This window comes from Loxodonta africana, chromosome 26 (genome assembly GCF_030014295.1).
Source record: "Loxodonta africana isolate mLoxAfr1 chromosome 26, mLoxAfr1.hap2, whole genome shotgun sequence".
Classification (NCBI taxonomy): domain Eukaryota; kingdom Metazoa; phylum Chordata; class Mammalia; order Proboscidea; family Elephantidae; genus Loxodonta; species Loxodonta africana.
This window is the reverse complement of record NC_087367.1, coordinates 14,424,153-14,437,858: the sequence shown is the minus strand read 5'-3', so window position 1 is coordinate 14,437,858 and position 13,706 is coordinate 14,424,153. Positions and strand designations below refer to the sequence as shown.

At 40.2% G+C, this 13,706-nt stretch overlaps 1 protein-coding gene across 1 annotated transcript in view; it reads left to right on the top strand.

Moving 5' to 3' along the window:
• The window catches only part of MSH2 (mutS homolog 2), an 88,208-nt gene that overhangs the window by 9,975 nt on the left and 64,527 nt on the right, over positions 1-13,706 (top strand). The window contains exons 2-4 of the mRNA XM_064277129.1: positions 4,281-4,435; positions 7,950-8,228; positions 9,791-9,937. Coding sequence (XP_064133199.1) covers positions 4,281-4,435; positions 7,950-8,228; positions 9,791-9,937 — 581 coding nt within the window. The remainder of the gene's footprint in view (positions 1-4,280; positions 4,436-7,949; positions 8,229-9,790; positions 9,938-13,706) is intronic.

The following is a 13,706-nucleotide window of genomic DNA, read 5'->3' as shown; positions in this document are numbered from 1 at the left end:
CAGTTGAATGCCTTAAGATAGTCAGTAAAACACAGGTAAACATCTTTCTGGTATTTTCTGCTTTCAGCCAGGATCCATCTGACATGAGCGATGAAAGCCCTAGTTCCACATCTTATTCTAAATCCGGCTTGAATTTCTGGCAGTTCCCCGTTGATACACTGCTGCAGCTGCTTTTGAATGATATTCCGCAAAATTTTGCTTACATGTGATATTAATGATATTGTTTGATAATTTCTGCATTTGGTTGGATCGCCTTTCTTGGGAATAGGCATAAATATGGATCTCTTCCAATCAGTTGGCCAGGTAGCTAGCTGTCTTCCATATTTCTTGGCACCTCTGGTGCTGCATCCGTTTGTTGAAACGTCTCAACTGGTATTTCGTCAGTTCCCAGAGCCTTGTTTTTTTTGCCAATGCCGTCAGTGCAGCTTGGACTTCTTCCTTCAGTACCATTGGTTCCTGATCATATATTACTTCCTGAAATGGTTGAATGTGGACCAGTTCTTTTTGGTATGGTGACTCTGTGTATTTCTTCCATCTGAAATAGTCTTGGGCAAACTGGGATGAGTTGGTTGCCTCATGTGCCTGGTAGAAATGGGAAATAATTTAACTGGTGGTTGCCATTCCTCCGTGAGGTTTTGATCTGGGGTGTTAACTGGGAGACGTAGATCTATTCTAGCCTGGATAGGCCTTGTTCTTCCTGTTAGTTGCCATTGAGTTCCTGTGTATTTCTCTGAGAATGGATGAGGGCTCCCTGAATGAGATCCTAGAGTAAACAATTTTCATTCAACTTTCTTTCCAAATGCAAGTTCAGGAGACAACAGCTTATTCAACTCTGTAAGAAAATGTGGTGTGTTGAATTCAGAGTTGAAAAGTGGCCTAAATATAAAGTGTTTTGATAACGATTTGAATTATATTTAAAAAATTGGGAGATTTCATGTAAAAATTCAGGTTTTGAATTTCTTGTGAAAAATCTGCACAGTTGGAGAACTCTGGGCAAAACTGTTCCTGTAGTTCAGCGGTGGGCAGACGCTGAGGAGTGAGTCCAGATTCCTCCTTCACCCCGTGTGTGTGTTTGTCGCCCTTCCACAGTGTTCATCTTTGTGTGTGGCCTCTCTTGTATCCATTTATTTGTCACCTGTCACCTTTGCTGTTTTTCTTACCTTTGACATCTTTTGGCTCATTTGTTACCTCCCGGGCTCCCATAGCTATTTCAGTTTGCCAGTCCTGTATTAGACCATAAGGAGTCTTCTAGGGAATAGCTTCAAGAGGCAAGTTTTGAGCCATTTTTCTGGCATCTTGAATACTTGATGGAGGCATTTCTATTTAATTCTCTGCGACCGAGGGAGTCCTGTTCAGTAAAAAAATTACGTATACCTAATTAACTGATACTGGAAGTATCACCAAATACTGTAGAAAAGGAATTTTATGCTGTTTAATTTTTACTCATTTGTATTTGATATCTGTACTTGGCATGATCGATTGTTAAATTTAGGTTAAATCTTTCATAAGATCCAGAAATTGTCAGAATAATCAACAAGTATATTTTATATTACCTTTAAGTGAATGTATATTACCTGCGTTATATCAGGCAGCCCTGGTTGCACAGTGGTTAAGGGCTTGGCTCCTAAACAAAAAGTCGGCAGTTCGAATCCACCAGCTGCTCCTTGGAAATCCCATGGGGCAGTTCTACTCTGTCCTATAGGGTCTTGATGAGTCAGAATTGACAGCAACGGGTTTGGTTTTTGGGAGCCCTGGTGGTGTAGTGGTTAAGAGCTTGCCTGTTAACCAAAAGGTTATTATATTAAAATTGAGTTTTTATTCCATTTGATGGTGTGGATGATTTCATTTCTTTTGTAAAGAAATTGGTATTTGCAAGCCGACTAATCTGAGACACTTTTTTTTTTTTTTAATAATTTTTATTGAGCTTTAAGGGAACGTTTACAAATCAAGTCAGTCAGTCACATATAAGCTTACATACACCTTACTCCATACTCCCACTTACTCTCCCCCTAATGAGTCAGCCCTTCCAGTTTATCCTTTCGTGACAATTTTGCCAGTTTCTAACCCACTCTACCCTCCCATCTCCCCCCAGACAGGAGATGCCAACACAGTCTCAAGTGTCCACCTGATACAAGTAGCTCACTCTTCATCAGCATCTCTCTCCTGCCCATTGTCCAGTCCCTTCCATGTCTGATGAGTTGTCTTCGGGAATGGTTCCTGTCCTGGGCCAACAGAAGGTCTGGGGACCATGACCGCTGGGATTCCTCCAGCTGAGACACTTTTTTAAATCTAAGATTGGGTTTCTCAACCTGGCCACTATTAACATTTTGTACTGGATAATTCTTTGTTGTGAGGGGCTGTCTTGTGCATGTTTAATGGCATCCCTGCCACTACCCACTAACCCCTTGCCATCAAGTCGATTCCAACTTATCGCAACCCTATAGGACAGAGTAGAACTGCCCTATAGGGTTTCCAAAGAGTGGCTGGTGGATTTGAACCATCAACCTTTTGGTTAGCAGTTGAGTCCTTAACCACTGCACCACCGCTAAGTTTCATGAATACTCCCTTGCTCCCCAGTTGGACAACCAAAAATGTCTTCAGATATTGTCCCATGTCCCCTGTTGTTGTTAGGTGCCATCAAGTGGATTTCGACTCATGGTGATGCCATGTGACAGAGTGGAACTGCTCCATAGGGTTTTCTTAGCTGCAATTTTTATGGAAGCACATTGCCAGGACTTTGTCCCATGGGGCAGCTGGGTGGGTTTAAACTGCCAAGCTTTTGGTTGGTAGCCAAGTGCTTAACCATTGTGCCACCAGGACTCCTTAAATATCCCCTATGGGGGTAAAACTGCCCCAGTTGAGAACTGGTGATCTAAGACAAAAACCAGAAAGCTTGAAAATGCTTTGTGTTGACTGGGTAGGGGGAAATAGAGGCACTCATACTTTTTGAATGGTAGTGTTATTTGCCACAGCCAGTCCAGGGGGACAGTCTCCCATTGTTTATCAAAATCGTACATATCTTTTGATGAAATTCAGCTTCAGGGCTTTATCTTACGGTTATACTTGAACGTTTGGAGAAAGAAGCACGTGCGTTCAACAGCATTCATGCAGCATCGTTTTAATAACAAAAAACTGGGAATAATCTGCATGTCCATCTGTAAGAGACTACTTAAGCTGTAGAACATCCTTATGGTCTTTGGAATTACCGCTGTAAACAAGAAGCTGATCATGTACTGACGAAACAACTCCAAGGTATATTCAAGTTAAAAAAATAAAATGAAACGCAAGGCACAGGGTAATATGTGTAGTATACAACCATTTATATTAAAAAAAAAAAAAAGAGTGCTTTGTATTTGTGTGTGTGTAGACTGTGTTTGGAAATACGTTCTATAAGTGTAACACTGTGGTGTAGACCAGACGCCTGGGGCAGTGGTGAGAGGGATAGTTCTTGTGACAGCTTTTTAACTATTTGAATATACTACCAGAACATTTTGCAATGACCAACCCCTGTGCTGTCGAGTCAGTTCCAGCTCATAATGACTAGTAATTCATTTTTATAGATTGTTTTTGGGGAGGAAAAAAAAAACCTGTTAAACTGTTGGCACCGAGTCGATTCTGATTCATAGTGACCCCATAGGACAGAGTAGAACTGCCCCGTATAGCTTCCAGGGAGCGCCTGGTGGATTTGAACTGCCAGCCTCTTGGTTAGCAGCTGTAGCACTTAACTTCTACGCTACCAGGGTTTCCTGTTTTTAAAAAAAGTTAAATTATGTTGTCTACAATTATATGATTTTTATTCAGACTGGTGAAAAATAAATTATAAGAAAGCATAAGGTTAGGTGTATATGTATTTACTCATTCTTTTTTGTTATTACATGGCTGTTGTAAGCTTTTTGTCCCTAAAAGTAGGAGCATAAAATGAGAAGGGTTAACACCATGATTAAGTATAGATCCACTGGCAAAAATAGTAGTTCCTAATAAATGCCTCTTTTCTAACATGTTTGTTCCTTTAGTAATTTATATTTCTGACATATCTTCCTGAGAATGTCTGATGTTGCTGTGTGGGCTTCAGAGAGCCGGGGGGCCCCTGTCGATTCACCATTTTATACCCTTCTCCTACCATAGTCCCTGGGATGCGGTAGCTGCTCAATAAAGAATTTGTTGAATAAATGAATTACTGAGAAAACAATGTAGTTTGGGGACACATTGGGTTAGGTGCTTTAACAGTTATCACTTCAAATCCTCAAATTCATAACACATGTTTTTTTTTCCCCCTTTAGGAGCAAAGACTCTGGAGAGTGTTGTGCTTAGTAAAATGAATTTTGAGTCTTTTGTAAAAGGTCTTCTTCTAGTCCGTCAGTATAGAGTTGAAGTTTATAAGAATAAAGCTGGAAATAAGGCCTCCAAGGAGAATGATTGGTATTTGGCATTTAAGGTAATTATCTTCCTTTTTAATTGACTTATTTTTAAAGATTAGGAAAAACTAAAAATGTGAGAGAATTGTTTGTTTTAAAATTTTAACCAGGTTGCAATAACGAAATGCTTTTAGAAACTTTAGCATTCTTTAGCACGTGACTTAAAAAAAAAGTTAAGTTTAGTAGCAGTTCAAGAATTCTGTAGATCCTCATTTTAAGGTGAATTTGAAATTTTGAATACTCTGAGCTTTGAATACTCTGAGTCATAACTACAGATAATAGCCTGGACATGAAGTTGAATACCGGCATTAAACAGGAATTTGATTTTAACTGTATTGCAAGTACCTCATTTATACACATTTGTAATATGTTTGTATCTTCGTACATGCCTTTATCTTCTTTCAGATTATAAATTTTTTAAAAAACTAGGACATTGTTTACTGGTGATCATATTCACCTGATTCAATTCAATGGACTACTGTGGCTATCAGCCTGTCACACCTCACTCTTAAGTCATACCAGATTTCTTCAAGATGGAATTCTTTTTAACTCTCACTTTCTCGGTCAGGGGAAAAATCTTAAAATATCTTTACCAGGTTAAAATTATGATCCCTTCATTCTGACAGTTTAAGATGTTCAAGTCTAAAACTTAAAACACTGATTTGTCCTTCCTTTTGTGAGTGCACTGATTCTATTGTGAAGTGTTAAGGATATTTGAAATAGTCGATCTCTGTGACTGATTTCTTTCCTGTCTTCTCAGTAGTATGCCCAGAGCAGGAAAGGACCATAACACCATCTCGTTCAGAGATAACCAGTCGTGTCATTTTCAAGGATTCTTGCATTTCCCTTAACTCGATTTTATTAGCTCTCGGGTGGCTTTCAGAGCTTTTTTAAAGGTGTGCCTCATGATCTGCGCATGCAAATCCAAAGCACGTGTGGGAGAATACAGCGTTCGTGTTCATGGTTGAATCAGTGTATTTTCACCTGCATACAGGTTATCACTGTTTTTCCATTTCAAATTTTGATCAAATTTTGATCAGCAGTCCGTAGCAGTTGGGGGTTCATGATCTTATTATGAAAAGATAGATGATTATCATGATTCTGATGCTGAAAACATTCAACACTGTGGATGGCTACCAGTTGCTTACATGGCCATCAGCGTGCTCAGTGGGAAAGCTGCCCAAGTCCTGTGACTGTCCTGTGTTCAAAGCTTGGTCTTTCAGGTGCCCCAGGAATGACTGGTGACTAACTGTAACCTATCAGCTTCTGATGATCAGACTGGAGTATATAGTGTTACCCACGTCCAGCCGAAAGCAAAGAAACTTTACCTTTTAGTTAGCTTGTTTAATCTTAAAAGAGTAAATTTCTAAGCTTTTTCAAATATTGAAAATAAGTCAAGGACTCTTGATTTGGGAATGACTGGTCTAGAACAATCTGTGCATTCTACACCTAAGTATATTGATTTAGAGAGGCGACTTTCCAAGGTCAATACTTAAGGTAATAATACTGCTCTCCTATGTGGTGTAGTGGAGCCTTGGGGTCGTAGTGGTTTTAAACACTCGGCTGCTAACCAAAAGATATGTGGTTTGAACTCACCAGCCACTCCACAGGAGAAAGATGTGGCAGTCTGCTTCCGTAAAGATTTATAGCCTTCGAAACCCTATTGGGCAGTTCTATGAGTTGGAATCAACTCAGTGGCAATGGATTTGGTTTGGTGTTTGGCTATGTGCTATGGCTACTTCAGTGAAAATACTGACGTATGCAACTGTCTTAGTTACCTAGTGCTGCCGTGACAGAAATACCACAAGTGGATGGCTGTAACACAGAATAATTAATTTTCTCACAGCGTAATAGGTTACAAGTCCAAATTCAGGGTATCGGCTCCAGGGAAAGGCTTTCTCTCTCTATCGGCTCTGGAGGAAGGTCCTTGTCTTCAATCTTCCCCTGGTCGAGGAGCTTCTCAGGTGCAGGGATCCCGCGTCCAAAGGATGCACCCTGCTCCTGGTGCTGCTTTCTTGGTGGTATGAGGTCCCCCTCTCTGCTGGCTTCCCTTTCCTTTTATCTTCTGTGAGATAAAACCTGGTGCAGGCCACACCCCAGGGAAACTCCCTTTACCTTGGATCAGGGAGGTGACCTGAGTAAGGGTGGTGGTACAATCCCACCCTGATCCTCTCCACATAGAATTACAATCACAAAAAAAAAAGTGGGGGACAACCACACAATATTGGGAATCACAGCCTAGCCAAGTCGATATGCACATAATTCAATCCATGACAGCAACAGTAGGTAGGTTGGTAGAATGTGGAAATGTAAGCATGATGTTAACAGGATTATCAGTTTGGGAACCTTAATGGTTATTTGTGTGTAAACCCAGCTGCCAGATTTCAAACTGAAATTACATTTTTTTAAAACATAATATATTACTGAATTTTTGTTGAAAGTTTACCCAGCAAGGTACGTTCCCATTTGGCCATTTTTACACAAATTATTCAGTCATGTTATGTCCCACTTTACTGTTTACCAAAGGGTGACCTTAGAGGATAGGCTCGGTTCTGGGTTTAAAGAGTGTCTCAGGGAGATAGTCTCAGGGGCATCTCCGTTCTCTACTGTTCCAGTTTGTCCAGCTCTTTTTTTTTTTAAATAAAAATTTGAGTTCTGTTCCACATTTCTCCCATTCTATCCAGGGACATCTATTGTGACCCTGCTCAGAACAGTCAGTGGTGGTAGCCGGGTACCATCTAGTTCTTCTGGTCTCAGGGTAGATGAGGTTGTGTCTTGTGTAGACTTGTTTCTTCTCTGAGCTTTTGGTTACTTTCTTACTGTTTTACTCCTGGAGAGTAACCCATTGCCGTTGAGTTGATTCTGACTCATAGCAACACTACGGGACAGAGCAGAACTGCCCCATAGGGCTCCCAGGGAGCAGCTGGTGGATTTGAACTGCCTGAGCTCTTAACCACTGTGCCACCAGGCTCCAGGTTCCTGGAGAGTTGTTGTTAGGTGCCATTGAGTCGGTTCAAACTCGCAGCGACGTATAGGACAGAGTAGAGCTGTCTCATAGGGCTTCCAAGGAGCAGCTGGCGGATTCAAACTGCCAGCCTTTTGGTTAGCAGCTGAGCTCTTAGCAACTAAGCCACCAGGGCTCTTGGAAGGTAGAGACCTGTATTTGTATGTTAGATAGTCACCTGCAACCTTCTAAGACCTTAGAAGCTGCTCACTTCACTAGGATGCCAGTCGTGATTTTTGTGACCTGTGTTAGGCTAATTGACTGAGTTGTCCCATGAGACTATGGTCCTAAGCCTGAAATCACTTTTGATAACATTTATTTTCACATGTGCCCAGGTATTCTGAGAATAGTTGAAAAGGTAGGGATCCTTTAGAGAAAATATGGTAATAATTGGAATATATTGTTACAAGCAATTACTTTATATTAGGAGACATTTTATTTAAAAAACCCTCTGGAGCTGAAATTCTTATTTGCTAGTAAAATTTTAAAAGTTCAGCAGTTTCTTAAAATTTTTCTTTATTTTTGCTTAGGCTTCTCCAGGTAATCTTTCACAGTTTGAAGACATTCTGTTTGGTAACAATGATATGTCGTCGTCCATTGGAGTTGTGGGTATTAAAATATCCGTAGTTGACGGCCAAAGACAAGTTGGTGTTGGGTATGTTGACTCCATCCAGAGGAAGCTAGGACTGTGCGAGTTCCCTGATAATGATCAGTTCTCCAATCTTGAAGCTCTCCTGGTTCAGATTGGACCCAAGGAATGCGTTTTACCAGGAGGAGAGACTACCGGAGACATGGGAAAACTGAGGCAGGTAAGGAAATCCGAGTCTAGTGACAGGAGAAGAAAATCCAAGCCTAGGAAAGGCTTTTTAATGGACATAATACTGTTTTATTTAAGAAAAACTCATGAAGAAGTCTAAAACCTTTGTATCTAATTACAGTAGTGTTTTATTTTGAGGAAGGTCCTGATGTTTGTCTTTGACAGAAAACTTCATATTTTTAATAGTACACCAGAACAAGAGGTTTCTTGTTTTCAGACCATTTCTACTTCAGATCTTATCCCTTTCCTTTCCTTCTTTCCTTCCTCCTGTCATCTGTCTTCCCTTCCTTTCTAAAGAGTAGCAGATATTGGCCTCAAAGTGTTTAGAATTGATAAGAGGAATGCTTTAACAGTTCAGGGGAAAAAAGAGGTGATTTAGGGCCAGTTTGGAAGCAAACTGTACTTATTACTGTATTTAGCATGGACTTATCAAATAAGCAAATGTAATTCCTAGGGTTAGTTTTTGATTATTCAGATGTAATTTTAGCCTCTTACTTGAGTGATGCTTTTATTTTTTTACTTTAATGAAATTCTCATTGTTATTTGTTTAGCTGTATGGCTTATTTAGATGTTTTTTAAGGGATGTATACTCTAAAGATTATTTTCTTTTTGTGGAACCTTGAATACCTATAGCACTGCTTGGAAGATAGCAAATCTATTATGGACATTTTTAGCATAGATAGTACCTTAGGCTGGGTTCTCTAGAGAAGCAAAACCAGTGAAGCATCTAATCTATTTATCTATCTACAAAGAAATAGATTTATGTCAAAGAAATGGCTCATGTGGGGATATAGAGGCTGTCAGGTGTTAGGCTGGAGGTTTCTCTTGACTCACGTAGCTAATGAAACCAAGATTGGCAGGTCAGGTGGTAGGCTGCTGGCCCACAGGCTGCAGAGGCTGACAAGTCCAAGATCGGCAGGTAACACCGCAGGCTGCTGGCTCACAGGCTGCAGAGGCTGACCAATCCCAAGATCTGCAGGCAGTGTGGCAGGCTGCTGGCTCAAGTCCCAAGAACTGAAGGTCAGATGGTAACGAGCTGGATGTTGGGTCCAGAGTGAGCAAAAGCCTGTGAGCTTTTCCAGAACGTCCATAGGTATTGGATGCAGGTCACATTCCTGAGGAAACTCCCCTTACAGCTGATTGATTGATCACATCAGAACACGTCATAGAGGTAATTACATTATATTACAAAATGGAGGATAACTCCATCATTACATAACTGCCAAACCACTGAGAATCACGGCTGACCCAGCCAAATTGACACAAAACCACTTTCCACGAGTAGTATTCTGTTAAGAGTTTTTAGTGTTGAGATGATTTTTTTGAAGGCTTTATGTGAATGTGATTTAACGTTTCCATTAAAATTTAGTCTATAGATTTTTCAAAAATGTGTTAATGCATATACGTTGCCGTTGCCTTGCACGTTACATAAAAAGTCATTGTGGGCTAACGATCTGTTGAGCTCTTAGCACTTTATATTCATCGATATTATAGTCTTCCTTTTCTCATTGTAATACCTGAATATAGTAATTTGAAATATTTCTTGTAAAATAGATTATTCTGAGAGGAGGGATTCTGATCACAGACAGAAAAAGAGCTGAATTTTCCGCAAAAGACATTTATCAGGATCTCAACCGGTTGTTGAAAGCCAAAAAGGGAGAACAGATGAATAGTGCTGTCTTGCCAGAAATGGAGAATCAGGTCAGTGGATCCATCGCAAATGTGAATTTATTCTTAAATTATAATATTGTCTTTTTAGAAGGTTACTTCTATCGCATTTACCTTAAAACCTAGACTGTGGATTGATGACACGGTACTTATTTGATCTAAGATTAAAGTTGTAAAAATGATTAGAAAAATTTAAATATAATTTTGTAAGTATAATATTACTTTATTAAGCTACATATATCTTTGGGGGTTTGGAAAGTTTTAATGGCTTCACTTGAAAGAGTCTAATTATCATCACTTTAGTAGTTGAGTTAGCATAAGTGAATGGAGGGAAGAGAGACCTGTTTTGTATCTCACCTCTATTACTTGCTGTGGAGTGTTTGGGAAAGCCTGGTGACGTAGTGGTTAAGAGTTTGGCTGTTAACCAAAAAGTCAGCAGTTCGAATCTACCAAGTGCTTCTTGGAAACCCTGTGGGGCAGTTCTACTCTGTCCTGTAGGGTCACTATGAGTTGGAATTGACTTGATGGCAGTGGATGGCGTCTTTGATAAGTTACTCTACCTTTCTGAGAGGTAATTTCCCTGTCTGTTTTATAAGGTTAAAAATACTTGTCTCAAAGGATTGTTTTGGAGGTTAGGAGATAATTGTGTAGTAAGTAGTGTACCTGAGGAGTTTGACTCGAAATTTGGTTATGTATGATCAGTAGTAGAAATGAATATGCAAACAATGTAACTTTTATGGGATTTTCAGTGGTTTAAGTTTGTCATATTGGCCAAATCTTGGAGGTAAGGATGACTTGAGAGATATATTTTTCTGGTAAAATATTGGAAACTTTTTTTTTTCCACTTGTAAATCATTTATTTTAGCATAAAGAAATCTAAGGTTTGTAGGGGCTTTCATACTTACATTTTTCAGGTTATGTAACGAAGTCATTATCGCCAGAGAATAATTTCTCTTTCCAGTTGCCTGAAACCACTGTCACAATAGTTTTATTTAGATTGGAGAGAAACAATTGTAGCATCTTTTCACTTACCAGACATACTTCATTTTCCAGTCTTTTCATTCTCGTCATTTTCTCTAAAACCATCGCATACCAAGTGATTTTATTCGGCCCAAGCAGCATCTGAAAACACATCAAGGGTACAGTGTAATCGTGACGTCGTAACGTTTTCCTTTATCTTTTTCTTGGGAATATTTTACATTAACAGGTAGAAACGGTGACATTTTTTTTTTTTCCTTTAGCATACTACATTTGTTATGAAAATTAAAATATACAGAAACTAGAGCTTTTCTCTGGATTAATATGATTTGGCATTGTTAAATATATTTTGCAAGATGCAAATGTATTAGGTCACATAACAAACATAACGATCATTGTTAGGTGGGCAAAGGAAATTTGACCACCAATGTCAGATGGGAAGATCTTTCAAATCACTAAAGTCAATACATATTTTTGCAAATATATATATTTTTTGAATTTTAGACTATAGTTTCAGAAGAAATACTGTTCTTTTGAAAATTTAGTAATCTAACTGGACTTTGTAATAAGGTGCTTAAGGTCCAAAATATAGTCTTGTACTTTAAGATAACATAAATAAGACGTTTTGAAGAAGGAGAGGAAAAATAATTTAATTTAATATAATTTACTTAAGCCCAAGAATTTCACCAGGCACTTTACACAGGGAGTGTCCCTGGATGGCACAAACAGTTAAGCAGTTACTGCAGGAAAGGTTGGTGATTCGCGTTCACTCAGGCACCGTGGGAGAAAGGCCTTCTAAGACCCCACAGCCGTGAAGAGCCCTGTGGAGCACAGTACCACTCTGACACACGTGGGGCTGCCAGGATTCAGGACTGACCCCACAGCCGTGAAGAGCCCTGTGGAGCACAATACTACTCTGACACACGTGGGGCTGCCAGGATTCAGGACTGACCCCACAGCAGCTGGTTTTGTTTTGTTTTGTTACCTCATTTATTCTTTTCAACAACCCAAGAAGGTCATTATCACTGCCAGTATTTTATGGATGAAGAAACCCAAATAAATAAGAGAGACTTGAGGAAGCGCTTTCCAAAACTATAGCTCCTGACAGATGGGGATTTCTGGCCAAGGTCTAGGCCACATCTCTCCTTGTCTGAACGAAGTGACTGCATCTTGGATTCTAAATGCAGCTTCTGTCGTATAAGATGAGCTCGTGCTTAGAAATGGCTGATGCTAGATAATTCAGACCTGTGTAGGTGTGGGACATTACATTAAGCATGGGACTTTGGTTGTCGGCTGATTCTCAGAAAATGCCCCTTTCTCTCCCCTTCCAAAATGGTTTTTCTAACCTGTGCTTGGGTCTTTACAAAGCCCTGTACTCTTCCAAGACCTTGTTCGAATCCCCCTGGACCATACTTGTAATTTTCAAAATATTGGAAACCCTTGAACAGGGTATTTGTGGATCATGGAGAAGTAAAATCATAATTTCTATTATTTATTTAAACAAGACCTACCCCCTGCCCCAAAACCCAAGCCCATTGCTCTCAAGACGATTCCAACCCGTAGCGACCCTGTAGGGCACAGTAGAACTACCTCATAGGGTTTCCATGGCTCTAAATGTTTACAGATGCAGAGACTGCCCCATCTTCCTCGCGCGGAGCAGCTGGTGGGTTTGAACCACCAGCATTTCAGCTAGCAGCTGAGTGCTTTAACCACTGTGCCACCAGGGCTGTGTTTACATAAGGTGGAACAAACTTTGCTTGTCATTTTCAAAGTAGATTTCAAACTAGAACGAACTGAGGCCATTATGGCTGTCATTATTTTGAAGTGATTGTTCATCAAGCAATAGTTTGATTCTGTTGACAATCTAACCTGATTTGACTGTTCATATTAACAATTAAACTAATATGGGTGAGCAGTAATCCCAGTCTTAGTGAAACTTCTGTATGGAAAATATTGAATCCCGACTTTTCACTTCTCTGCCACTTCTGTTCTGACACCAGCTATCCCTGCGGTGCTTTTCCCTCCAGCTAGGTCAGATCTCAAAAGTTAAAGGACTCAGCTCTTCCCGCCGTCTTGGAGCCTGTGGAGGCCTGCTGGGAATAGGACTTCTAAACTGGCAAATGAGCCTGGAAGGCTGTGGTCCAAGGCCATTTTTGCTGACTATAAGTGGGGTCTCCGGAACCAGAGGGAGCACTCTACTTTGCTTTTCTTAAAATTTGAAATGTTTTATGCCGGAGATGAAGCTGAATTCTATTTAAGCAAGAGACGTGCTTATGTGTACAAAGCAAAGAACACAGTGACTCCTGGTGGCCGTGCTCTGCAGTAACCTGAACATAAAACACAAATCCTTACAGCGGGATCAATAACATCACAGTAAATGGTGAAGAAATGGGAACTGTCAAGGATTTCATTCTTCTTGGATCCACAATCAACGCCAGTGGAAGCAGCAGTCAGGAAATCAGATGATGTATCACCTTGGGCAGATCCGCTGCAAAAGACCTCTTAGAGTGTTAAAAGTAAAGATGTGGCTTTGAGGACTAAGGTGTGCCTGACTCAAGCCGTGGTATTTCAGTCGCCTCATATGCACGCAAAAGCTGGGCTGTGAAAACGGAAGACCAAAGAAGAGTTGATGCATTTGAGTTGTGGTGTTGGCGAAGAAGATCGAATACACCATGGACTGCCGCAAGAACGAACAATCTGTCTTGGAAAAAGTACAGCCAGAATGCTCCTTAGAAGCAAGGATGGCGAGACTTTGTCTCACATATGTTGGACGTGTTATCAGGAGGGATCAGTCCCCGGAGAAGGACATCATGCTTGGTTAAGT